The 21,931-nt window shown below is 39.8% G+C and overlaps 2 protein-coding genes across 2 annotated transcripts in view; both read left to right on the top strand.

Moving 5' to 3' along the window:
- LOC122785302 (junction plakoglobin-like) overlaps window positions 1-21,931 on the top strand; it is a 78,726-nt gene that overhangs the window by 16,050 nt on the left and 40,745 nt on the right. The window contains exons 2-3 of the mRNA XM_044051036.1: window positions 18,053-18,107; window positions 18,522-18,752. Of these exons, the coding sequence (XP_043906971.1) occupies window positions 18,092-18,107; window positions 18,522-18,752 (247 nt within the window). The 5' untranslated portion in view covers window positions 18,053-18,091. The remainder of the gene's footprint in view (window positions 1-18,052; window positions 18,108-18,521; window positions 18,753-21,931) is intronic.
- LOC122785719 (dynein axonemal assembly factor 4-like) lies at window positions 5,110-6,450 on the top strand. The gene has a single exon (XM_044051637.1). It carries the CDS (start codon window positions 5,110-5,112, stop codon window positions 6,316-6,318), a length of 1,209 nt encoding a protein of 402 aa, XP_043907572.1. The 3' UTR covers window positions 6,319-6,450.

The raw sequence follows: 21,931 nt of genomic DNA, 5'->3' as shown, positions 1-21,931 counted from the left end.
AAGTGCACTCTTTATTTCACCATAAAATTCGACTAAACTGTAATTACCGTGTAGAGTTCTGTTAAACTTTCCAAGTCGTTACCGATGCTCTTCTCTAAATATGCAGATAATTGAACTCTTTTGCAAAGTTGCTTGAATTTGGCTGGATTCGCTGGTTTCAGTCTTGAGTAATAAGGTTTGCCAAAGTTGGACATAGTTAATTGGAAACATTGGCTGGCCTTTGCTTTTGTCATCCTCTTACTCTCTGTCTTTATTTCTGTTCTTGCTGCTCCGTCTCCTGTATAAGTCACATAGGCCTCTTTTATACTCGCAGGTGCAACGTGAGTGAGATTAATTGGTAATCGGGCGTTTTAAAGGTCAGTGTATCGAGCTGGACAAAGTGTGCTAATGATGAGATTTGTGTTCAGAGATTTTCAAAATGGTGATCTATGAGTTTAGCAGTTTGGAGTCACGTTACTGATGCTTCATGTTTTCACAATTGTGTTCCCAGTTTCTTTGCAAATGCAGAGTGGAGGGAGTCAGTAAATCACAATGAAACACAACATAAACGACGACGTGTGCAGACAGAAGCTCACCAGTATATCACATGTGACGCATTGTTAAAAGGATGAACAAAAAGATGACACTATGACAGTGGTGATGTGTGAGTGTGGTCTTTATAATGGCAGTGGGAGTGGGTATGGAGTATGGAACAGGAGAGCTCTCTCTCTCCCTCTGTGTGTGTGTGTGTGTGTGTGTGTGTGCAAATACACAACACATTTGAGTCACAAATATACAGGAATGTGTGTGTATGATGGAAATGACCCTGAGTACTAATGTTAAAAATAACCGTAGAACATCATCTATTTAAAGTATCTAGATATGTCTGCTGATTCATGTCTGTCTTCATCTGCCATTCTTAGCATTGGAATCATCCATTCATCATATCATGTGAATGCCTCTTACCTCCCTTCTCCTTTCCAGCTTTCCTCTTCATCATTCACTTCACCCTCCTGTTCCTCCATCACTTCATATATTCTTCAGCTTCCTTCTCATCTTTTCTTCCAACACATTTTGTTTCCCGAACACAATCCGTCAAGGTTTCATGTCTTTGTCTTGTAGTACCCGTCTCCCCCCGCGTCTTATTTTAATGACCACGTCAGCACTGCTGCTTGAGTTTTATTAATCCCAGAACATTCATATGTCACTTTGCACTGTAGTCACTATATAATCCCAAAACATGTGGAAATGGAATGTGCACAAGAAGTCCTATTACAATTTTATTTGATTTCATAAAGGCATCCTATAATTCAGACATTATCTCGTGTGCAGAGTGTACAGGTCTCTTGGGGAAATGTTACCTTTCAGCTGCAGTTTAACGGGAAAGAAAGTCTCTAAAAGATATTGTGCCATAAAGATGTCCCAGTGAATCTTTACTCCTCAACAGCATTCATGTGTCACCAGCAGTTGCCGTATCATTTGCTCGGTAAATGATGTGCAAACGTGCTAATGTGTTGTGATGATGATGTAGTGGTGAGGCAGAATGTCTCCATCGAGTGATAGAACGACAAAAAAGGTAGAAACGAGGGAGGAGAGAGAGCTGAGCATGAAACATGATGATGACTGGGTCTGTCATCAAAAACTATTTCTGATGTTTCCTATTTCCTCCTCTCTTCAGCCCTTTAGATGTGACCTTGTATTCACTTAACAGACACTTAAAATAAGTGCATCAGTAAAATATGAATTTGTTTAGTAAAAATCATCTGTTAGGAGCTCCAGACGTCACATGACTCACTTAGCTTTACAGGGCACATTTTCTGAATGCACATTTTCACACAGATGGACAGAATATATCTGATCCTTACAGTACCCCATCATGTTTTTCACAAGTATGGAAACAATATTCTAGACCTGCAGCATCACTTCTTCAATTTTTGGATAAACTTTCCCTCATTTCACTCCAGAGGACACTTGCACATCACAATACAAGCATGGAAAAGAAAGATGATATTTAAGTTCATAGCACTGGAGTCTGTCGTGACATTGAAGTCTGCAGCTTCCTGTTCTGCAGTTTAGCTGAAGTGTAACGGGAACTTAACTCGCAACGATCAAGATCCTAACTCTGTCAAATAAAGGTTTTATTGATATCATACTGCGGCTCAAAATACAGCCCTATAACATCAAGCTTACACATTAACTGTGAATCTGGATGCAAACATCAGTATCGTACCTGAAATGATCGCTCATTTCTGAATCACTTTCAGAGCAGTGATCCACTTCTGCTGTCCATAGGATCTTTGGTGATCCAAATGTCCTGCAATTAGCCTGTCCCCAACTGTTTGTATCGCCCATCTCCATGTTTTATGAAAACACAAGTTGCCTGACATTAGCAGGTATATATACTGTGGGTTATCTACAGCATGTCTTTGATTTAAACAACGTTGTTGCCTGCCAAAATGGTGTCACCTCAGTTAAAATGACATGATTTTCAGCTCTATAATCCGCTCATCTGCAAGAGATTTGCATTCAGCAGTCTTTAAGTGTGAAATATTCAAAGACTTGGCCTCATAGATGCCTCCCTGCTGCATCACAGAACCAATGGCATGTCCAGAATGCTAGACATTCGATCTGAAAATATATAAAAAAAAGATAAATCCATATCCAAACAACATGATATCCTCCTCAGCTGTTGCAATGCTATGTTTAAAGACAGATGTACAGCATATAACTTACTAAAGTGCTCCCTACAACCCTCATGTGGAGGATTAAGCAACAGAAGATGAGTGAGTGAACTTACTAAAGCACCATAGCAACACAACCTTTGAGGATATATGTTGCATATATTTGAATGTTCCCAGTTAAAAATGACTTTTACTTGAAAGCACTGTTACGTTTTATGGTTTCTCGTAGACATGACACTTCCTTCAGTTCTCCCATCATTAAAATCCTGTCACTTATTTTCTCATGTCCTTTTTTTTGCTTTCTCTTCTCCCTGTCATTTTTGTCCTGAATAGCCCCCGTCATTAAAATCCTGATCTGTTATTTTTCCATCACGTTTCTATCACGTTCTTATTCATCTCTCTGAGATTTCCTTGTGTGCTCATGTCTCTTTATCTTCTGCTTCCCTGTCATACTCTGTTTCCCTTAATTCTTCAGCCATGGTAATGATAAAGGATTGATCATAGGCCTTTTTTATCTGTCAGTCAAAAGGTGAAAATCTCTGGGGTTTGAAGCTTTTTTCGCTCTTGATGGGAAATCAAAGAGGTTAGCTGTGTGCCGAGAGATGCTGCCCCTTGACCTAAAACTGTCACAGGTTTGATCCATGAAGACATATAGCAGATTTGTTTTTCTCTAACTTACAAACCAAGCTTGCACTGAATGGAAAATGGGAACACACTACATGACAGGAAATTAAAAGAAACACAAATCAAATAAGAAAACATAACACAATCTATGCCAATCTCACCATAAGACAGCCTATTCTGACTGGAAACCTGCTTTTCTACTGTCAGTCTTGTTGCGTGTCACCCATATCAAAGTATGCATCGGTAATGCAACTTTTCTCGGTTTAAGTTCAGTTCGGTAGATAGCATTAACTTGCTAGCACCCGTCTCTATTGGTAAATGTCCCTAACACTGCTTTGGTAATTGAATGAAATAATTCTTATTTCAAAGAGAGACTTGAGACTTGAAACATTACTTGTGAACATCTTTGTCTACTGCATCATTTATTTTGTTAAATGCACCTTTCGTGAAGTGCCTAAAGTCTTTTTTATTTTAGGCAGCCATATTCCGCTGTGCTTGTACAGTACTTATCTGTTTGTTGCTGTTTCTCAGCAAAGGGAAAACAGAAAGTGAAATCGGCTAAATGTAATATGCCCCACGACCCTCATGTGGAGAATAAAGCGGTAGAAGATGAGTGAGTGAACTTTGTTAAAAGCTGTACAAAATAATATTCCACCCCTGTAGCAGGTGAGACATATTACGTTCCTGATTAAAGAGCGTAATTATTGTACATGGGTGCCATGGATTGGTTACATTGAAAGACCAAATGTGCATTTCTGTCAAACTGCCACATATTCTGAGGGAGTGTGGAGTTGTTACGTTCATTGCAAGAGGTTCTGTCCATGAACTGAACTGTTCATTTCAGCCCCACAAACTGCCGTCACTGTTGTTTCAGAGAATGTGGCATTGAATCCAACGGACATTGTTTAACTGAAGACCATGACACATACCGTGACACCCACACAGCTCATCAAACAGCTGATTTTGTACGGATGTAGAATTTCTCAGGGGAGCTCAGCTGAGTGCTTGTCAGTCTTACTGGATCTCTGGGATCTTGACCCAACTGCAGTCCAATTCTTGCCAATGTCCAGCATCTTTACACAACCACTGAGGTAGGAGCCAACATTCCACAGGCCACTCATTAATCTGATCCAACTCAATGTAAAGGAGACAAGTCACTTGGTGTGAGGCAAATGTTGGTCATACTGACAGGTTCTCTGGCCTGCTTTAAAATGCCCTTTGTGAAGCATTTAGTTAAGGTGTCTTTCTTTCAGATAAACCAGTTTAAAGTGGCCTTTTATTATGACCAATCAAAGATACACCTGTGCAATATACATGCTCTCAGCTTACCAGGTGGCTTATTGTAGTAAATATGTAGCACTCAATAATAACTAGATTAACGCATTTGTCTTCCACACAGGAACTCTTACATCTTCTATGTCAACTAACTAGAACAAGAACTATGTGTTTTGTTAAGTACATCGTGTACACCTGAGTAATGTTGTATATTATGTTCATTACATCACATCCTGTTGACTTCATCTGTAACTACCCACAATTTACAGCTTTGGAACTGAATCAAAGCTATCAAAGAAAGACTTTGGCTTTGATAGGTTTCATTCTAACACTGACATGATGTCACCTGCTGTAAAACACCAGAGAAGAATTGACTGTGGAGGGCAGCATTAGATTACAGTCTGACAAAATGAATGAAGGAACAATCGCGGAATCATTGAACAGAAACCTTTGACTTAAAAACAACTGTCAGCAATGAGGTTTATGTATTTCATTCAATGGATTTTAATTGTCAATATGTGGATATTATAGAAAACAGATCGACACTAACATGCCTTTGCTCGTGACCGACTACTCGTGGACACAAACAGAAACAATGGTACACGTTAATGTGCCTCTAAAAGGAGCCAAAGTTGGGAAGGTGGACATCATCTCTTCAGACGAGTACCTGAAGGTGCACTACCCTCCATTCCTGTTTGAAGTATTCCTCTTTGAACCCATAGACAATGACAGAAGCACAGCGAAGGTGGGAAATGGAGTCGCGATCCTTAGCTTGTCAAAGAGAACCAATCAAATGTGGGAACAACTGATGATGACATCATGTGATAAAGAAACAAAGAAGCAGATCAGACAGCAAGCACTACTGAAACATCAGGAAAAGCTTTTGTCAGAGTCTCAATCCAAGGCAGAGAAAAAGAGAGCCGAGGACACCTATTTAATTGAGACAATGATGAAGCTGGAAAGGGAGGAAGCAAAAAAGATCAGGAAGATGAAGGATGCTGAGTGCGAGAGGACCACAGCAGAACTGGAGGCGTGGCAGCCGAGCTGCAACAAAACAGAAGAGGATGAAAACAAAGCGAAAAACAACGTGAAGTCATCAGGAAGTAGAAATGTAGAACTCAATCAAAGAGGAAGCACAGCGGCCAAGTGCAAGAAACAACAGGTGCATCCTCCTGCTCTGAGACGCCCGGGCAATATTCAAGTCACATTTACTCCACGAGTTTTCTCAACACCACTCAGGGAATCCAAAGTGCAGGAGGAGGAAGAGTGGCTGAGAAAACAAGCTGAAGCCCGACGCATACTCACAGCAGATGCTGAAGAGCTGAAGGAGCTGAAAGATGAAGAGAGGAACCCCGACTGGCTGAAGGACAAAGGAGACAAATGTTTTATGAAGGGGGATTATTTGAGTGCGTTGAATGCTTACAGCTTGGCCATTAGGCTCAACAGAAAGATGTCTGCTGTGTTCTCAAACAGAGCGGCATGTCATCTGAAGTTAGGGAACCTGGACAAGGCCATCGAGGATTCCTCTCAGGCCCTCGACCTGTTGACTCCTCATGTGGCTGCCAACGCAGAGGCCAGAGCCAGAGCTCACGTCCGCAGAGGAGCGGCGTTCTGTGAGCTGCAGCTCTACGTCGAAGGGCTGTGGGACTATGAAGCTGCTCTAAAGATTTACCCTGACGATGAATCTCTGCAGTCAGATGCACAGAAGATACGAGGCATCATTCAAGGAGCAGCAGCAGCGGCACCTGACAAGCAGTGAGAAACAGAGACTCCCAGAGATGCTGACTTTCCTTGGAAGTGGCGATTTTGACGCATTTATCCAATCACCATCACCACGTTTTTAGTTCTGAATACAACAGTATGTTATGTTATTTGACCATTTATTTTATGACAGAGGAAACAGAGCTTCCCTTTCTGTGATAGAGCAATTGCCTCTGGTCTGAAGTGACTGTGACTGTTCGTTAATCATTCACACAACTAAACCGCAATACTGCTATGCTGTGCTACTTGGTTTTCTCTGCGTGATGAACAAAAAAAGGACACACAAATTTTTATATTTACACATTTTTAATTCGATGAGGTTAGACTTAATTAATCCCACACTGGGGTCAGTGACATGTGACAAATAGAAAAAGTACTCTTACAAGTACAGACTATAAATTCTAAATTCTAAATAAATAAACAAGTAAACAAACTTTTAACTGTAGCGATAATCAAAAAAACACAAAACGATTTCTTTATTTACTCCACCATACAGTATAGATGGTGAGACAGGGGCGTGTTCCAACCAACCAGGGCCAATCCTTTAACATGGAAATTAACAAAAGAGGGAAAAAATCATTCCAAAGGAAAAACCACAGCAGCTTTAAAAGAAAAACAGAAATCATTTATTTTACTCTGCTGTTTTCTCATTTATCATGATTTGCACACTGTAGCTCTGTTGTGTTGGTGTTTTTAATGCTGCAGTCATGTCAACAACTACTCTGTAAATGGTTCCCTGATTTGAAGAGGATTGATTATCCTCAGATAAGCACACCACTGCATTTTCTAAAATGCAGTTTTGCACTGGAGATGGTGGACCAGCGATTCACATCAGTGACATGAGTTTGACAGAATAAGGGATTGGGTTAGGGTTTAGCTGTGTGGGGGCTGGACAGAAATCATGTTAAGTGACAAGAAAACCCACTCAGGAGACACCTCTTGAATTCTAAACAAGCTGGAATGTTGATGTAAATTAGCCTAAAGCTGCATTTTTAAAACCAGACCCAGCAGCTGTCACTTTAATAACAGCGTGGGCAGCATGTGTTTCCCCAAAAGTAACACAATTAAATTAGGTAACACATTAAATTGACTGCACTTCAAAGTGTTTTATCTTTATATGCAACTTGTAAACCTACACTAACATTTTAAATTTTTAAGGACTACTGAAGTATAACCTTTAATAAACTGAAATAATGAGTTTATACAAGATCCATCCTTCACAAAACATCCGATCTGAGATGAATACAGCAGAAAAAAGAACACAATGACGCTAAGTCACATTGAAACCTTTGGTATCATAACTATTCCAAAATGAAAGTCTACTGAGCATTGTCTCATTGTACGTCAACAGACACCAGATTTTCAGCTTGACAGGAAGCATGGACTTGTTGATGGTCTTCAGACCTTTAGTGAGGTCTTGCTGTGAATCTCCCAAGCCTGTTCAGTATCCTTGAGTGTTGAGCTCTACCACCTTCCCAGGTTTTTGATTGGCTTATTCTGCACCGGTTGGTATTGGTTTGTGACCGATGAAGAACCTTTTCTGCACCAGCCTGCCTTTGACTATGGAGATTCTCCTTGATTTGGCTGGCTTGAACTTCATTCTAGCCCCTTTGATGTTTTCTTGAAAGTTCTCCAGCAGACATCTGGTGCGTGGTGCTGTTGTTGTTATGGCTGTCATGTCATCCATGTAGGCCATCCATGGGTGGCAGGTGGACTCCTGAAGTCAGCCTCTCACTGCTGACCACCTACTTGGATTACCTTATGATGACTTCCATTGCCATGGTGAATGCTAATGGTGAGATGGTACAACCTGCCATTATGCCAATCTCAATGTGATAAGAAAGTCTGGCAGAGTGAAATATGATCTTGAAATTATCTTGTAATAGGATTTGACGAGGCTCGGATGGATTTTGGTATCCTGGAGAAGTCAAGGGATGTCCATATGAAACTGTGTGGGATAGATCCGAATGCTTTTGCAAGGTCCAGGAACAGAACATGGAGAACTTTTCTTCTTTCTCATTGTGGATTTGGTGCTAGATCATGCTAGTGTGATCAAGTCATCCAGCAGTGGTCTTCCTGCTTTTCAGACTGTTGTGTCCACAAGGTTGTTTCTCTCCAAATATGCAGACATCCTTTGGGATGGGCATACATTCACTCCATGTAGTTGATCTCCCTTTTCTTTAGTAAAGATTGACTTTACAAATGTGTAGGGTCTTTGAAGAACTGTGATCTTGCTCATTCCTTCTTTTTCCTTGTTTTGTGCAGGTTCTCTGCTTGTCTCAGAGTACTTTGCGAGTTTTGGTGTTTCCCTGGAGAAAGTTCCTCATCTGACGCCTTTGTCCATTGCTTCTTGAGGTGCCTTCTCTCCCAGATCAACCGGTCGATCTCCTGTTGTCGTCTCAGAAGTAAAAGAATAACATTTAGGAAATGAAAGAGGGACCAGTAGCTTGTCCCCTAATGATCCATCTCGGTTTCTGAAAAAAAGAGTGTCCTCTGAAGTCTGTCCTCAGTGAAGAGTTCAGACATTGGAGTGGGCTGGGACTATTGTTTTTGTGTCCATTTAACAGTAGCCAAGTGAGGTGCTGAGGTGACAAGATTAGGATGTCTTTCTCCTGAGGTTTCTATCGGCAAGAAAAGTCCATGTAGGACAAAGAACCTGGAGGACATGGCAAGGATAAAACACTGTGGCTCAGACCCAGATAAAAAGTTGAGTACTTCTGTGTTTTACATTAATGACTATCTCTGCCAACAAGACTCCTTTAACACTTACCAAATACATTTAGTAAATCTTGAGCCAGAAAACAATTGATTAGATTAAAGAGTGACCTTGATTTTTAACAACTATGTCTGTAGTTTATAGGTTATGTTTCCAGAGCAAAACGTAATTTAATCTTGACAAAAAAAACTTCAGCTTTTCTTTGCTAAAAGACTGACAAAGTTACGTGCAATATTGATTTATCATCATATAAGTGGAATGTCAAGGTTAACTTACACTTTCAAACTACTGTAAATATGTGTACATTTTTGACCTCAACTGTTATTTTATCATGTCGTTACATATAATATATGCAAAGGAATCACTGACTACTTTTTGGGTGTAGGAATGACGCTGTGCATAGACATACTGTACATAGGAAGAATTTAATCTATACTACTGTATATACGGTCAGGCAACTCCTCTCTTAACTGGCTATTTCATAAAAAGTGAAGATGGTTGAGGGGATGGTCAAGGGCCAGGGTGCCCCTGAGCAAGCCTGAACCTGACTAGTGTGTGTTCACTACTGGAGTGTAATAAGGATGGGTTTAAATGCAGAGGTCATATTCACAACTAACAAATTACCTGCTTGCATCATGTGCTTGTGAGTCATATGATGCACACAGCTCTATAGAACCATCCTATTTTTGTACATATGTATTTAATATAAAGGCGGAAAATAATATTTAATATATAAATAAGAAGTACCTGGAGAAAACTCACACACTTGTAGAGAGGCCCTGAGACAAACTGTTGACCTTTTGGAGGAGACTGTGTGGAGAGGGTTCCCACCATCTAGCATCATAATAATATATATAATATTAATAATATATGGTAATAATAATAATAATAACCACAGTTAGCATCCATAATTTTGTGTTACTGCCTCCTTCTCTTTCCTTTCTTCTTGCATTCCTGATTTGGACAATCTCAAAGTTAAACTCTTTGTTTTATTTTTTCCTTCTTCTTTTCTTCTTTTGTGTTTTAAGGCCAGCTGCATGAATAACATTGCACTACTGCACCCTTTGTTATTTTCAATAATAGGTAGCATCACATTTTCCTAAAATTTCCTAAACACACAGTGCCTAAAAGGGTGAGTGTGATTTATTTTTCCCATCGGTGCCAAATTTGTGCACTGCAACATGGAGCAGTGTGGTTATTAAATTATGAGGGCAAAAGACTTATTTTCTTTTTATGACTGCTGGGCCAGTTAAAATGGATGAGAGGCTAGTAAAACGCTGATCTACAGGCCAGGTGGGCCAGTGGGGAAAATTAATGTGCATAGACAATTTGTCCACAATTACACGCATGCACACACTCTGGGAGAAACGTGTTTTTTATATTATATTATATTATATTATATTATATTATATTATAGTGTGTATATATATATAGTGAAAGATATTCAGCCTTATGCCGTGGTGGAGGAAGCAGGATTTCAGCATATGATTAAAGTACTTTAGCCACAGTATAATATTCCATCCCGCCGTCACTTCAGCAACACAGTCATTCCGACGAATTGTCCAACACGGTTTACGTGGCTCTTACTACAGATGGATGGAGCTCCAGGGCCACTGAAAGTGTTCTAACTGTGACTGCTCCTTACATTCATTCAGAGTGGGAGATGAAAAGCTCCGTATGTGTGTGTGTATGTATATATATATATATATATATATATATATATATATATGTATATATATGTATATATATATATGTATATATATATATATATATATATATATATATGTATATATATATATATGTATATATATATATATATATATATATATATATATATATATGTATATATATATATATATATATATATATATATATATGTATATATATATATATATATATATATATATATATATATATATATATGTATATATATATATATATATATATATATATATATATATATATATATATATGTATATATATATATATATATATATATATATATATATGTATATATATATATGTATATATATATATATATGTATATATATATATATATATATGTATATATATATATATATATATATATATATATATATATGTATATATATATATGTATATATATATATATGTATGTATATGTGTATATGTATGTATGTATATGTGTATATATATATATATATATGTATATGTGTATATGTATGTGTATATGTATATATATGTATATGTATGTGTATGTGTATATATATATATTCTCACTACACCATCTATCATCAAATTCCAGATGCACCTCTAATCATTAATGTCACACTGTTGCTGGTAGACCCTAATCTTTGACATGACATGTGGACTGTTTTGTAAGTTTAATGGATAAGGAAGGCAGTTTCATGGTGGTTTTTGGTGCTTCAGTGACATGGTTAAAATTACATTTCTGCCATTTTTTGGGCATGTTTTCGGATGCATCACACTGTGACATTACCAGTTCAAGCTGTATTTTGTATTTTGAGGTTTTTTTTTTTACGTTTTTTATGGAATCTCCTTCAGAGTAAGTGGTCTGCACACCCACTGATGAAGGGTGCCCTTCATTAGCAACACAGAGGCTGAGCTGAAGTAAGATGTCCTTGACTGTATTCAGGCTGCAACGATGAAAGAGTTGATGATGTGATTATTGTGCATTGTTATTTTTCAACCCTTCTCAATAAAATTGTATGCATGTATTTAATTCTAGCTGTTATTGCATTATCAATGGAGTGGATTACTTGTCGTGTTAGGTGCAATGCTCCTTTTCCTGCGTTGCTGATGTTGGTTCACATTGTGCAAAAAACAAAGAACATTATAACAGTGAGTCATACCAATGACTTAAGGCATGACTAGAAAAAATGCCAACGTTTACTTATGTATGCATTTAGCTATTATTTAATGTCGGCTGACAACAAACAGTAACAATATAACTGTATTGTATTTGGAAATGACAGTGTATAATATGTACAGACATTAATAACAAATAACACACATACAGCTGTTATTTGTTTCTAGACTTCTAGACCTGGTGCTGTGTATATTTATACAAGTCTGTCAATCAAACAATTGTTTCCGCCTTTCAGACATTTCCTCCAATCGTCATGCATCAGGTCAGTGTCCGTGCCCGCCCACTGCTCCTTGGACTCCCAGAGATGCTGAGCTTCCCTGTGCTGTCCCACAGAGATCAATCGAAGCTTCTGCTGGTTTTAAAGCCTGTGCTGCTGCGGGAAAGTCACTTCAGACGATCTGAGATAAACAGTTGATTCTGTCAGCTCGTCATAGTTGATCGTGTTTTAACACACTTGTAATAATTAAATGTAAGCACAACAGTACATGTTGGTAACGGCGGTAGCTCAGTCGTAGAGAGAGTCATCTTTCAACTCGAAGGTTGTGGGTTTGGTTCCCGGCTCTGTTAGTCTACATGCCAATGTGTCCTTGGGAAAGACACTTAACATGTGAGTGGGTATGAAAAATGAGAGAATGACAAAACTGTAGTGTACAGCAGCTTTGAGTGGTCATCAAGGCTAGAAAATACAAGACACTGACATGTCATGTGACAGTACACACCGTCTTAGAGCGATTGCCTCTAATGGAGACACTGCTTACGTCGTATGATCAGTTTACAGCACATTCTTGTTGTCATGATTGGATTTTCATTGTCCTCTATGCTGTGCTCATTAATTACATCCACCACGGAGATTATGTTTTCATTAGTGTGGATTGTGTAAGTTTGTCCTTCCATTGTGATGGGTAGGTGATCAGCACAGTATGTTTCCATTAAATTTAGGTAAGAATTAAAATTGGAATTAGTTTTTTGTTGTTTTTTTTTAAAAAAAGAATTGGAAATGGTTGCACACACACCGATTAGTGATAGTGAGTTTGACCTCTGCATTTCACCCATTCTTGTTTAACACCAGAAGTGAACACACAGAAGCTGGGCGCAGGAGCAGTGGGCATCACTTATCTGCACCCAGGGAGCAATGAGGATTGCCTTGCTCAGGGGCATCCAGCCCTTGACCTATCGGGGGATTCTGTGAATCTACCCAACTGCCTCTCTCTAATTGGCCAAACTGTGAAACATTGGTAGTCCCATTTAACGAGTTGAGATGTGTTTATCTTAGCAGATGAAGGTTGTCATGCACTTAATGGGCTTTACCCAGGTAATTAAGCCAGGTTTACCTGGTAACAGCTATAAGCAGGTAAAGAAGGGATCAAGTGTTTAAGCATTGGTGGAGGTCTGCTCGCTCTTATTATTCCTGCAGAGAAAATGAATAGCAGACTCTGGCACACACACACATATACACCCTGACGTGCCCTCACGGGGACGTTACATTTAAGATTAACTCAGTCCTGCCACAGTTCTACTTTATTCTGTCGCGCTGAAACAGCAGCTGGCAAATGCGACAACGTCCAGTGATAGAACGTTCCATGACATTTTCTTTCACTCCACGTGTATCCTTCAGAGTCTGATTGGTTTTAATTGGGCTGGGACTTTAACAAACACATGGAGGTTCAGAGCAATTTGCAGCTCAGTGACAAGCTGCTGAGGAGGCTGACCAGCCTCTGTCTCACAGAACTGGCTGCTGGGAATGAGGAATGAGGAATGGGTGTGCTTGAAACACCACAGTGAACCCAAGTGTAAAGAAAAAGATAATTATAGCAGTGAAGCTGAACCCCTGCAGGCATGTGTTCACCAGAGGAGACTGTATTTATTCATTTATTTATTTTTTTTTACAGTTTTAACAGTTAAATGAAACACACCCAGATAAGATGGATATTATTTAGGTTGTTCTTTAACAATTCTGTGGTATTTAGACAGCAAAAGGTCAGGAGAGCTAACATTAGCACATACCCTGCCACCATGTACAATACAAGCTGACTAATGACCTCCTGGAAGGAGCTTCTGTCTGTTTGTGTCCAGCGTGACTTTAAAACAAGGCTTTGATTTGGATGATATTTTCTGTGGATTTTCTGAAATAATTGAATTTTAGGATATTTTCTTTTTTTGTTGTTCACATTTGCAAATTGGTTTTGCACCAAACCAATACAAGTATACCACTTTACATAATAACTAATAATGATAACATAAAATAAATGTGTTTCCTGTATGATTCAAACTCAAACTCAAAATAACTCTTTAATTTGTGTTATAGTAGAATTTGACTATATTTATAGGCAATTTCTTATTTCTAACAAACGTAAATAAAAGCCAAAGAAATACAGCAGGTATTATCTGAACTGAAAGGTAAATGGTCTCATTCATATTGCGCTTTTCTTCTTCACTCAAAGCTGCTGTACACTTCAGTTTTGCCATTCACCCATTCACCCACACTCACTCACTCACTCAGCTTTCATACCCACTAAGTAACGTGGGGTTACGTGTCTTTCCCAAGGACACATCAGCATGTAGACTAGCGGAGCTGGGAATCAAACCCCCAATATAATATATGTAATGTATCATAAATAGTAGAGTGTATTTACAGTGTACTGTCACTCTCTATCAAACAGAGAAACAACCTGTGTGCAGCTTTATATCCACATACATCGCTTCTATCTGGATGAAGCCAAAAACTCAGATATTATTGATCAGCCTTATCTTCCAGTCTTACAGAAATAGTGATGTCATTTATACTGTGATGTCGATATCGGATGATTCAAAACATATATTGTGACCTAGCTTGGAATAATGACTGTACTGTAGTCACTAAATCTCAGCACTGTCCATTTGTGATGATGTATGGAATCCAATCACTCTCCCCTTTATTATTACGTCCTCAAATGAAAACTCCTGTTTAACAGAGCTAGGGAAAACCATTCAGCCTCCAATACAATTGTCACTGAATTTAAATTCACATTTAAATCCGTCTGAGTGGTCTACTGTATGTATTTCCAGCTCTTTCAGTAAAACATCATTAATATAACACTGGATACAGATTTTTAAGAACAATTATGATTCAGCACACACAGTTTGAGTCCGATACACTACTCTCCACTCACATTTGTAAATAGTTCTGCTTCAATAATGTCCCCGTGGCGAATACTTGGTATAAATGGGTCACACATCACAGGAATCCATGTAGTTTAATGAGCTGATTTCATTCTGGGACTCCGATGGAAGCAGCTTGTCTGCTAAAATTTTGCCTCAAATGAACCGAAAATGGCTGCATTTGTTCACTTTTGAAGCTTTTAATGGGGAACATCTGTGCAGCAAGTGTTGCATATCACTGACTGTAGTTTAACATTCAACAATTAAAATGAATACAGAGAAACTCGGAGCAGCAGAGCGGCTTTGATACGACTGTGGCTGAGCAGTGACGGGACGGGTGTTCAGCCATACAGCTGCTCACTTACTTGGTTTGAAATTAAAATCACATTTTATTTTGTTTTATTGTTTGACTTACATTCATTCATTCATTCATCTTCCCCTTTACCCTCCACCTGAGCAGGATAAAGCTGGAGGAAAGGCAGGGTACACACTGGCCAGGTCGCCAGTCCATCACAGGGCCACACAGAGTGTTCACTCACACCTACACAGTCCATTTAGAAGGCTAAGTAACCTAAGTAACCTAAGTAACCTAAGTAACCTAAGTAACCTAAGTAACCTAAGTAACCTCTGCATGTGTTTGAACTGTGGAAGGAAACCACAGAACCCAAAGAAAACCAGGCTTTTTGCTGTATAGACAACAGCGCTAACCACTACACCAGCGGTGTGGGCCCATGACGCACACATGTTGTAAAAAGTAATTCCATTAGAGCACACGTGACAAACTCAAGGCCACTTCCAGCCCACTACATGGTTGTCTTCTATGTGTTTCCTGTATTAGTGCTACACACGTTAGCTCTCTTCAATCCACGAAACCTTTTGATAACATTTTGCCTTTGATGTGTCAAACTGTCGCATTTCTTATGTCGGAACGAAGCAAATAAAAAATGGCCGACTCCCTGTTGCGTTGAGGACTCTTTCGTTGGTCTTGGGTTCTAACATCTTCCCACTGAGTTTTGTGAAAACTTGATTCAAACGTTTCACATTAGGAGGCGCTATAGAGCCCTTGAGCAACGCCCGGGCTCCTGGCGTTAGGAGTAGAGCAAATGTTTGTCTAAGATACATGTGAGGAAATCATTCATCAATGATTTACCACATCATATTCACCACTCCTCCAACTGATAGAACGATGAATGTTGTCATTGATTCACCATTTCATGGCTAAATCTTGTTCTTTTTTTTTATTTCATGAAAAGAGTATCCATTGCATTCACATCTTTAATTTAAAATGTCGATCTCAGATGTTTTTCTTCTTCTTATTTAATCTATGAGCTTGCTTTGTTCGTCACATTATTAGTGGAACATGGAGCAGCAGCAATGTTTTTTTCCTGTGTAGTTTGGAGCTTCTCTGTGGTTTCCGCCCACAATCCAATAACATGACTGTAGGTGTGAATGTGACCTGTGATGGACTGGTGATCTGTCCGGGGTGTGGCCCCGCCTCTCGGCCATTGTCAGCGGGGATTGGCTCCATTCCCCCGAACAACTCTCATGTAGATAAAGCAGTAGACAAGGAGCTAGTGAGAGATGAAGTATTTGTATTATTTGTATCTACCAGTGTATTTGCACGGACTTTGAACGTAATCTCACATTGTCAACACTCGTGCCCAAAAGTGAAAACAGTCTTTACTGACACTGAATTTACCACCTGAGCTGTCAGATCACCTTTTATTACCCAACTTTAGATGGACTCTGCTCTTTATCTTTCACCGTCACTATTATTGAGAACGTATGGCAGCTATGAAAGAATATCACGTGCCAACAAATCTGGATCTAAAGGTCACAGAGATAAATCACTTCCTCCGACTCAGCTGATGGATGTTTGTCGTAACATTTAATGTGCACAATCATGAATACACACACATGCTCACACATTATCTTCCTCTGAGTTGTGAAGTGAATTCCCAAAAGACAGAAGAGCTCCTGGCAGCGAGGATGAAAACGGTGTGACCTTTCACCAGATTTGGCTCCTGGGAGAAAGAGAAGTGTGGTGTTTGTGGAACATGGAGCTGAGGCCCAGACACTGTATGTTTCTCCACAGTTTATATGGTGATGTGTGTGATGTTGTACAGGTTAGCTGCAGAAAATGTACCCTGAAGAAAAAGATCACATGGAATCAACTCAACTACATTTAAAAAGTCACTTGATAACACGTCTTTAATTCTAAGCATTAGAATCTGTGTGTTCACAACATTTGACTATATTTATAGGCAATTTCATCGTTTCTACCACATAAATATCATTCACCCAACAATACAAAGAACAAAGAAATAAAGCAGGTATTATCTGAAATGAAAGGTTTAGGAGCAGTGGGCACACTGAGTAGCGCCCGGGGAGCATGTATATATATATATATATATATATATATATTACATTACATTACATTACATGTGACTGTTGTATTGTTGCGTGTTGTCCGTGTCGCCTGTGTTTAACATGACCCTTCATGTGTCAGCATGCACTTATGAAGCGCGGTCACCACTGTATGTCTACGCTGCACCTTTGACCCCGGGTGAAGAGCTGTCTCCCTTCACTGTGCACACAGCTGAACTGACAATAAATGCACTACTAAACAAACTAGTTCTACAAATAAAAAGTCACTGTGGAAATGTCAAAAATGTCTCTCTGCCAAAGTAAATGTTGCCCGTGCTCCTCGTATGTAGAAGATTACGAGAAGATCAGTCCGTAACAAGCTTTTCATGAATATAGACTGTTCAGACTGACACAGGACTCAACCTAAGTGTGCTGATCACATGCAGCGCTTATTAACACGTGTTTTTAGTGGAGATGCTCGAGGGTTGTGCTCCTGTCGTGTCACACATGAAAACCCGGCAGCTGCTGCGACCACCAGCTTCACTGCAAGCACAAACGACACTGCATGTAAATTTCCATGTCAATGAATATGAATCTTGAAAACATGTTAACAAATATAACATCTCCACACTTTCTCTGCAGGTCAAAGGTCAGTAAAGGACGTGGCCCCAGTGGACAGAGATGATGTCCATGCAAAGTGAGTGTTTTTTATATGGTGATTTCGACACAGATTAAAGACGGATTGCTCCACAAACCACAAATAATGTAGTGGATTATATAATATAATGGATATAAAACACTGGAGTAATGTTGTATTTCACCCTGTGGGTCAGTGTGACTTCCTGTCGCGGGACACTCACACAGCGACTGCAGATTCTGGATCAAAACAAAGCTGTGAACTTTCATTGTCTTTCTGATGACTTTGAATGTGGTCAGTGACGGTCAGTTCATGGAAAGTCTACTGAAAACAGCAGTAACAATAGTTTTAACACCGCCGTAGTAGAGTGGACTATTTACCATTCAGAGTGCTGAATATTGTGATCAGCAGCAGCTGCAGTGGTGTCAGCATCACCAGTGTCTGACATCAGTCATGTGCTTCTCTTCCCTGCAGTGAGTGAGGCGGACAGTATGGTGAAGGTGGCTGAATGGCAGCAGACCTACTATGCCTCAGACTCGGGCATCCAATCAGGAGCCACCACAGTGCGAGACGATGAGAGCAGCACAGAGTTCAGCGGCAACAAGAAGTACGGCGGCGGCGGCACCGCAGTCAGCGCTGCAGCCGCTCCTACTGCTGCAGGAGAAGGAGGCGACACAGCAGCTGGTGGACATGAGAGTTCTGCAGGTGAGACACTCTCACTGGTTTATTGTTCTTTTTTTGTGGTTATCCTTCAGTCCACCTACCTTCTCTGGACTTATGAAGGACTATCTTATCTTATCTCATCCATATGTTCTGTATTTAAACTTCGAGCTCAACTGATGTATTGTCACATGGAACACTTAGCTTCAAATGCTGTTGCATTGTTTGTGGATGAATCGGCTGCATGTTCTCTCAGGACCCAAAGCAGACAGACAGGTTCTGTTAATATAACTGTTCACGTGTTATCTCATTAGTTACTGAGACTTTAAGACGCTTGATGATGATGATGATGATGATGATGCACGCTGCTCATAGGGTGAACTATTGTCATGTGACTGAGTCTTGGACGGATGGCAACAACATTCCAATAGACTGGAAAAAGTACTTTGTACTCAGTAGTAGTAGGATTCAGAAAGTACTTTGTACTCAGTAGTTGTAGAATAGAATTTGTACTCAGTAGAAAGAAAGTACTTTGTACTCAGTAGTAGTAGAATTGAGAAAGTACTTTGTACTCAGTAGTAGTAGAATTGAGAAAGTACTTTGTACTCAGTAGTAGTAGAATTCAGAAAGTACTTTGTACTCAGTAGTAGTACCACTTGTGTAGACAGGGAGTCTGCCAAGCAGCAGCTCTAGGAGAAGTAGTGATGAGTGGATGAGTGGATGAATGGATGAGTAGATGAGTGGATGAGTGGCAGGTGAGGTGAACAGGAGCCCAGGTGAGGGCAGACATCTTGAGGGGGATGGAGAAGCAGAAGCGGACGACTCGTGGTCTGTTGACGTAGAATTAAGAAATCCAGGATATGCAGCTGAGGAAGTGCGGCTTGGTCAAGCCAGTTGAACGTCATCATGTTAAGTGAAGTCGAGCCTGAGGTCGATCATAGATTTAGTGATGCAGAAATGTGTGTCTTATAATAGAGCAACGCTTTTGTTAAGCTCAGATTAAAAAGCGTCTGAAAATGTAAATAACACAATTTAAATACTTTCAAAGCTCATTATTATTAGTTTGTAATTCATTTTTGCAAATCACTGCAATATAAAGAGTTATCTCCTTATCGTGTTACATGTAACATGTACATGTAACACAACATGAGCTTTTTTGAAATGTATGATACATGCATGAAGCACAATCTTCAGGGAATGTGATTGTTATTGTTATCGAGCACTTCTTCCCAAGCTGGGGTAATCCATGTGACATTGGGGTTTTACAAACAGTTTCCAGTTTCCAGGATTAAAACCAGCTGAAGGGAAGATAAAGTTTCTCTAGATCATCTGCGGTGACTTCACGGCTCTGTGGTACGATCAGCGGATAATTCATCAATACACCTGGTGCAGTTAGTTACTTGTATCAGGTCAGAAAGTTTGTCATCACAAACATCATGATGACACAAACACAGATGAATGAATGAGTGTTTTACAACCTCAGCTGATTGTAATCATCTCAACACCTGCAGTAATATTAACATAAACATGAACATGAGCATCAGACTAGGACATCCTAGTTTCATGCAGCAGGTCCCTGGTCGTGGACACCCAGTGCCCTGCATGTTTTACTTGAGTGAGCCTCCACACACACAGTAAAGAGCGATCAGTGTCTGACCATTCTTCTCTGACTCTCACTCAAAAAGTGAGCAAAGTTATCTGGGTCGTAGTCGTTAAACAGGGTTAGCATCTTCAGAAGAGGTATGACCTGCACCTGCCACAGGTGAACATGATCCACGCCCCCCTGCCTGGACTTTCTCAGTGTGTCTCCACGTGTCTGCTGTCGTTTATCTTCTCTATGCAAATGTCAACCGAGCAACATTAATGTCAGGCCCAGGAGCATCATGCAGCCTCAGAACGTTTAAGTTACTCCCACAAACCACTCCAACTCCAGCAACTCCTCAGATAGAGCTCTGAAAAACTCCTCCCCATTAGACCACACTGCAGATTAACAAATGAACTGACGTGATAGAATCCATGCAACAACCACAGCCCCACAACCTCTATCTGCCGAAGCACTATCTCACCAAGTACTGTGCAGCAGACTGACTGAACCCAGAGTTCACACACACGTGTAACCTCCTCTGAACAGAACGTGTAAAACACTTACTTACAGCAGATCCATGCGTCCATGCTGCTTATTTATTTCTATATTATTCTTTTTTGAAGCATATTTTATCTTTACCATTGATTGGTTCTTTTAATCTGCCCATGATGTTATCTGTTGTTGTCCCTGCTTTGGGACAATAAAGATACCTTGACCTTGACCTTGACCTTGACGGAGAGAATAGAACTTACTCATCCGACCATCAACACCCACACAAGCACGCAGGCTATTTCATTCACAGCAGACCAAAGTGACTCTGCTCCGAGGCCTTTACGACCCCAGCACATAAAATCAGAGAGACAGAGATCACCTGTCTGTCTCACACACATCAGGTCTTCCATTCAAATACAGCTGAATTTCAGTTGTTAAAGTTGAATTTCAAGAGGGAACATAACATGGCTGCGTGGCTGCAGCAGGAATAGCATACGGTCTATTAATGGAGACACTGAGAAATGTCCTGTCATGTGCTGTAAACTCTTTTACTAATATTAGGTTATTTATTCCAACAACCTCATTGGACAGAAAATCAAAGTCTGTAACATGTGACACAGAAATGGACAATGTCGAAGAGCTTTCAGTGATTTGAACCACAGGAGTGAGCTGTATTTTGTCTTTTATCTGTCTGCACCATGAAATCAACATCCACAGTGTGAGATAATCTCTCCCGGGAAAAATGAAGATGTGTTTCAGCCTCATTCTGCTCTGTTGTGCTCGGCTTCCTGTCTGACGACTCAAACCCGCAGGAATAAATCAAATTCTCCTGCAGGACAAATAACCACAGCTACAAAAATGTTCCTTTACAAACGACACTTTGACAGTGTGGTGCTTGCACTCAAGAAACAATAATAAAATGTCAACTAAAAACAATAATTGGGCGTCGACGTTTCAAATCTTACTTGGGAGTGTTACTCATGGAACTCCATCCACATATAAATGAGTTCATTTACAATTCACAGTACAGTACAGGCAATAATCTCTATTTTCTTTCAATTAACAAAACTCCATCCATCAACTCAAATTTCTACCAATTTTATCAAATTTTCTGCACTCACAAGTTCTGGAGATTTGCAGCACATGA

The sequence above is a fragment of the Solea senegalensis genome, linkage group LG19, assembly GCF_019176455.1.
Source record: "Solea senegalensis isolate Sse05_10M linkage group LG19, IFAPA_SoseM_1, whole genome shotgun sequence".
Classification (NCBI taxonomy): domain Eukaryota; kingdom Metazoa; phylum Chordata; class Actinopteri; order Pleuronectiformes; family Soleidae; genus Solea; species Solea senegalensis.
This window is presented reverse-complemented; position numbering and strand designations above follow the sequence as displayed.

Bases quoted from the DNA above. Each gene is read 5' to 3' on its own strand.
- LOC122785719 (XM_044051637.1), top strand. From the start codon at position 5,110: ATGCCTTTGCTCGTGACCGACTACTCGTGGACACAAACAGAAACAATG.